The sequence below is a fragment of the Oryza brachyantha genome, chromosome 2 (genome assembly GCF_000231095.2).
Source record: "Oryza brachyantha chromosome 2, ObraRS2, whole genome shotgun sequence".
NCBI lineage: Eukaryota > Viridiplantae > Streptophyta > Magnoliopsida > Poales > Poaceae > Oryza > Oryza brachyantha.
The window spans coordinates 15,380,377-15,386,721 of record NC_023164.2 but is presented as its reverse complement, the minus strand read 5'-3'; the positions used below and the strand labels follow the sequence as shown (position 1 = coordinate 15,386,721).

The 6,345-nt window shown below is 41.0% G+C and overlaps 1 protein-coding gene across 1 annotated transcript; it reads right to left on the bottom strand.

Moving 5' to 3' along the window:
* Positions 1–640: 640 nt before the first annotated feature.
* LOC102717042 (probable serine/threonine-protein kinase At1g01540) lies at positions 641–4,564 on the bottom strand. The gene is made up of 7 exons (XM_040521107.1): positions 3,183–4,564; positions 2,683–2,787; positions 2,464–2,586; positions 2,212–2,382; positions 2,002–2,131; positions 1,715–1,924; positions 641–1,188 (listed from the first exon to the last, which is right to left on the bottom strand). Exons 1-7 carry the CDS (start codon positions 3,836–3,838, stop codon positions 1,039–1,041), a joined length of 1,545 nt encoding a protein of 514 aa, XP_040377041.1. The 5' UTR covers positions 3,839–4,564; the 3' UTR covers positions 641–1,038.
* Between the last annotated feature and the right edge of the window lie 1,781 nt (positions 4,565–6,345).

Below are 6,345 nucleotides of genomic sequence, written 5' to 3'. Positions count from 1 at the left end.
CGTTCACAAGAAAAAAAAATACATGGTGATTATTCAGTCAGAGAAGGATTGGTAGTGTGGTGCTTAAGGAATTTGGTGACAGTGAGTTTTGGTAGATGTGTCAAAAGTATTTCAAAATGGAAGGAGTGTCATACAAGTATTCTACTACTTAATGATCTGCTAGAAAGTCAGAGAACAACTAGGCGCATATTCAACAGAAGAATAGGGTGTAAGTATTAATCTAGTAGAATCCAAGGCACATTAGATTAGATTAGATGTTGATGTCCATCAAGTGACCTGCTAACTGCAAGTCCTAGTCACTGACAGTACTTGAATTTGAAACTTTTTAACACCCTTTATAGAAGTAACATCTAAAAGAACTAGATTTATAATAGACACTGAAAAGTACAATAACATACAGCCATTCTCAACTGCAGTCTGTCTCTAAATAAAACAAATTTTTAGTTTCCGTGTTAGCGTTTGACCATTATCTCATTTAATTTTTTTAAAAAAAGTTGAAAAAATAATTAGTTACACGTAAAGTATTATTCATGATTTATCATCTAATAAAAATAAAAATGTTATTTTTTTAATAAGACGAAGAGTAAGTAAAAAGTGAAAGATTGATTTATTTTGGGATGGAGGGAGTAGTAGACAAAAATTGAGAAATGCTCAGGTTTGATCATTTTGCTTATTCTGGGGCATCTAAATAATCACATTTACATATAACTTGCTGAGTTGGCATCAGATATCCAAAACTACACCACAGTATGTTGATATGTTCAGCAAGGGACACAACACAAGCAGCAATCTGGCCGCTTCTTACCAGAGGGAATTAATTACGCTCCATTTTTCTTTTTAACTTAGGACATGCATTTTTTTTTCGTACAGAAGTGTCTCTAATCGGATAAATAATCGACAAAAAAAAATTACTAGGGCTAATATGTTCCTTCGGCATGTACAGGTGATGTGATGAAGGCAACAAATGAGCACTTTGCAACTTCATGGTGGATGCTGTTCTTTGTTCAGAAATGAGAGTGAAAATTTCTGAAGTAGTGTCTAGGACCCAGGGTTTCTCCATCTGAAGGGTTCAGTTTGTCTCGCGCTGTTGTTGCCACTGCTGTCGGACTCACGGTCGCCTGTCTCAATGGCCGGTTTGTCAGCCAATCTTGCTTGCCCTTGCCCTGGAGGTCGAGCACCTCGGCGTTCCTGAAGTCACAAAAGTAAACATAACGCGACATAAATACAAGCTGAAGAAATGCACAGCAGATGCTGATGGTTTCTTATGATCAGTTCAAATAGAATCTGGAACTCCAGTACATTTGCTAGTGATTAACACAAGAAAAGGCTTTCATCAGAAAATTAGAGCAGGTAAACTTTTTTCTTTTTTAGAGAAAAACTTAACAGCCCTGCTTTTTATAAAGCAGCAGGTAAACTTAGAAGGGTCTGAACTCAGAATCTCAAAAATCATGCAAATCTAGGATCATGAATCAGCTTTTTCAGATGACTCCATCATATGATCTGAAGGTTCCTGCTAATTTATTGACGTGCAAATCTTGAGAAAAAGAATATGATCTGAAGGAATGTTAAGCAAGCTTGTTGACAAAACGTTGACAGGGATTGGTCACCCAAAATTAAAAGAGAAGTACTAATACTAGAAAAGCAGGTGGATATGATATCATAGACCATAAATAGTTTGATAATAAGTTAAGCAGATATGCTTTTATTTACTTACATCTCTATACGGGAAATCATCAACTTCAAGCATGTGAATGACGTGGCCGATCTTTGGCCTCTTACGAGCATCTGGGTCCACACACCGCAATGCTACTAGCAAAGCCTTCTTCATAGCTCTAGATGTAGGCTTCTGAGGGATCTTCGGATCCACAACCCCCTCAGAATTTCGGGTGCTCACCATCGTCTTCAGCCAATCAACCAAATTAACCTGAAAAGTTTGATCTATAGATTTGATAAATGCAGTTAGCAAGATCATAAACGAGCATTGGATATATGGCGCCTAACCTCTCCTGGTGGCCTGTTATAATCCACCGGCACTCGACCAGATATTATTTCCATGATAAGAATTCCAAAACTATATACATCGCTTGTTTCGTTTAGCATTCCAGTCCCTGCATACTCTGGAGCAACATACCTGTTGAGAGTAAAAGAATTAGTAACCATTAACATTCATCTGGGATTCTAGGGGTATATGAAGAGCGTGCAGAATCTAACCCAAAAGTTCCCATAACTCGTGTTGTAACATAACTCCTCTCTGAGCCTAGAAGTTTTGCTAGTCCAAAATCAGAGAGCTTAGCATTCCAGTGCTTATCAAGAAGGATGTTGCTTGACTTGACATCGCGGTGAACCACCTTGGGCTCAAGTCCCTCATGCAAATACATTAACCTGCAGAAGCAGAGTTTATGTAACTACATAGAAATGTGACAAGATTAATTGAACCATAACAATGAGATACATGGCACAGACCCTTTCGCTGTTCCCAGTATGATCTTCATCCTGGAATCCCATGAAAGAGGGCTTACAGGTCCAATTTCCCCATGGAGCCATTGTTCTAAGTTCCCATTATCAACATATTCATACACAAGCATCCTGTTCAGAGCCAAATAAATACCATTTACATTGTCAAACCCTTTGATCTTACAACTCAACAAGGTTACCAAACAATGTGTACATGCAAGAAAATACCTCTGATTGCCCTCTGCACAATACCCTAGAAGCCGCACTAAGTTCTTGTGTCGCACACGCCCAATCGCTTCGACCTCGACCTTGAATTCCTTCTCTGCTTGCCCCCTAACAACTCAACCACAAAAGCATGAAATTTTACTTATTTCAAGGTAAAGCAAATTTACTAGATTTCATAGTGGAAAGCAAGATATGCTAAATTCAATAGAATTCAGTCCCTAGCCAAACCAACCAAAGCTACTAGTACCGTCAAATGTAGTAACTGAATTGTAATAGACATTATCCCAATTTGGAATATAAAATGCTAATTGATATCATAATTTGCACCATCCACCCCCAATTGAGCCAGCAATCGCAAACTTGTTCTTGATTGATCCATTGTCATGACGAATCACACGAAAGCACAAGACATTCAACAGTGGCAAGAATAGTACTCACATGCCATGCCCATGGCTGCAATATTTTCAGTGCACGGAAGTTGACTTCTGTGAGTAGTATGGTACCTGTTGTTGAGCAAGTTCTTGACGGCGACCTGAGTGCCGTTCTCGAGCACGCCGTGGTACACGATGCCGTAGCCGCCCTCGCCGATCACGTTCTCGTCGGCGAACATCTCGGTCGCCGTCTCCAGCTCCTTGAGCGTGTACCAGTGGCCCCACCCCAGGTGGGACACCTCCGGGACCACCGGCGGCGGCGCGTGGTCCGCCGCGCCGCCGCTGCGGCTCTCGCCGCTGCCGTGCGACGACGGCCCGCCGCTGCTGCGGTGCGGATGATGCTCCGGGTACGTAATGCGGTGCTCCTTGCCGGTGGCGATCTGGACGGTCTCCGGAGGCGGTGCCGGCGGCGGCGGAGTGGGCATCTGGAGCGCCTGGGCGAGCGGCGTCTTCGCCGCCGCGGCGGCGGCCGTGGCCTGGGAGGGGACTTCCTGGATGTCCTTGGGCGCCTTGACCTTCTGGGGGTTCTTGGGCGGGGCGGAGACGGGGAGGTGGTGCTGGGCCGGCGTGGTCGACCTCTGCCGCCGCCGCCGACGAGACGCCACGAGGCAGAGCACAGACAGGAGCACAAGGAACAGCACGAAGGCGGCGCCGACGGCGATGCCGACGAGCACCCACATGCGGAGCCCGAACACCACCGTGCTCTGGGACAGCTCCGAGTCCGACATGGCAGCAACCAACCACACAACCCCTGAACCTTCCTCCACCAAAGAACTAAGCGGCAAACGGTGATCTCCGCCGCCGCGTAAACAGCATCAAGCTTGGATTCCCGGGGCCAGAAACCAACCGGCGAATTTCGAGCACAATGAAGCAGTAAAGATAGGATTTTTGCAGGGGAAACACTGAAACAGCGACAGAAAAAGGCCCCAGCTTTGCAGACAGCGGATACAGTGGTTGGATTCGTTGGGAGGCGATCGACTGGATGCAAAACTGGAAAAGGGGAAGCTGATGTTGGGGACAGCAATGCGGTTGCAAAGATTGGATTTGCTTGGGGGAAAAGTGATGAGCGGTGGATGGTTTGGTGTGATGAAAATTTTGGATTCTGGTGAGAGAGAGAGAGAGAGAGAGAGAGATGGTGTGGCTGGGCAAGCTAGCTGGTGGTTGGTGTGATGAAACACTCCAGGGGAAGAGTTGAAAGAGCCCAAGAAATGCGAGGAGGAAGAGATCAGCAACAGCAGATGGTTGCCTGATGAGATGGTAGTACTGCTAGTACTGAGCTACTGGCAATGTAGTGATGTAGGTACTGGTACTATTCCATGGACCATATAGTCCATGACATGGCAGAGAGGCTGAGGTTGGAGATTGAAGAAGAGGACTGGAGAAGAGAGGTGACTATTGGCAAGTGGAGTAATGAGAAGTAATGAGAAGAGAGGTGACTATTGGCATGCATGGATGGAATAAGCAAAGGCAGAGAGAGCAGCAACTTGAAAAGGTTGGAAGAAAGACAGTGGTAATTTAATCCCTTTTTTTATTAGGTGGATTACAGTGAGGAGGAAGGAGTGCCTACAAATAGTCTTTGAATGGGAGCTGTCATGATAGAGCATGTTGCAAAATTTTTAATCTGGGAGAGCTGTCATGAGAGTGTCATGTTTTGCAAGAGCAGGTGCTTTGGGTCCCCCAGCTCTATGGCAAGTTGTGCTTGTCTCTCACTGACATGAGTGGCTTGTAACAGTGTTCCTCTGTGGGTCCTCTGTGGTGATGAAAATATGTCATTTTGAACATGTTTCAAGTCAAACTCTAAAAACAATGAGCATTAATGCATTTTCTATAAAAATTATTTGAAGTAGATGTATGAAAATCATATGCATATCACCCTCATCTTTCACTTTTGATTGTTTATAAGCCAAAGTTTTATTCATTGTAGTTATTTTCTAGCTTTTGTCTTTAGATCGCTAAGAAAACAAAACATGTGTAGAAGTTTTATTAATAAATTGTTTTTCATTTGCAAATATATTGTTTAGCTTTTTTTTCTCAAAAAGCAAAACAATCCCCCCATATATTTCGCTTAAAAATGCATTCATGATATATAATGTATTCAGGTTTTTCGACTTGTCTGTGATTTGTTTAAAAACATACTTCAACTATCGAAACCGTCTTAAACACCTCGTAAGTGCAATATGACTTAGTTTTAACGAATAACGATGATTTTCATGATTTTGAAATCTAACTAAGGTACTTCTTTTACATGTGTAACACCTTGTTAGAAAGATAAAAGTAGGTAAATGTAAGTAAAAATATATATTTGAATAGCATAATCATAGACCACTTTCAGCCTCATTTTTCGCTCATGTTCATGTCTATATGCCAAAAATATTCTAACTTTAATTATGGAGTATATTTGATGTTTTTATTATAGTTTATTTTACGGCCTTTACTTTTAAATCGCTAAGAACACATACATAAAATTTTTATTCACCAATTATTTTTTGTTCACAAATATACCATTTTTTCCTAAATAAGCCAAACAACCACCCTTTAAAACCGAACTATTGGTTGCGTTCTTTTGGAGTGCTACAGTTATTCCTCAATTTTTACGTGTACACTTCTTGATGTGTAAATGGTATTTGTTTGCAACAAATTATATACAAAAGTTCATCGTTTCACTTTTTAAGTAGATTTTCATATTTATAATAATTAGTTATGTCATTATACCATTAAATAGCTCTAGAAAATTAGATAATCTTTCATCACCAAAAGAACATGCATTGTATTAAGAGGTTGTTTTGGTTGATTTTTTAGAGTGACTTTTATACATGTCAACAGTATGTTTTTTATTCAAAATTCATTCAATTCAAATATATAAAATTCCATGCTCATGTAATATGATCTGAAATTTAGGTTGCTTAAAATCTCTATATTCTACTACGGTCTTTTGGAGACCATACTCAACTACTACTACATGCTACATAAAGGAGACTTTAAATTTTAATTACATGAACAATGACATAATCGATGATGCATAGCCAGAATTATCAAATAGAGACTTACACTACAGCTCGTCAGGAGAACAAAACCAGGCAGCTTCGGCTCCCATCGTTTTCACGAGCCAAAATTTAAATTTTAGAACTTAATTTCAGATTTAATTTTATAATTTTTTTCATCATATTTTTTTATTTATAAAAACGCGTTTCCACCTTCTCTTCTAAAATGCAAAACGATCGGAGCCTTCAAGTCT

Coding starts and splice junctions, on each gene's coding strand:
- LOC102717042 (XM_040521107.1), bottom strand. CDS start 3,838: ATGTCGGACTCGGAGCTGTCCCAGAGCACGGTGGTGTTCGGGCTCCGC. Junction 2,587..2,682: donor TGTGCAGAGGGCAATCAGAG/GTATTTTCTTGC, acceptor GGCTCTGAACAG/GATGCTTGTGTATGAATATG. Junction 2,132..2,211: donor CGAGTTATGGGAACTTTTGG/GTTAGATTCTGC, acceptor TACTCTCAACAG/GTATGTTGCTCCAGAGTATG.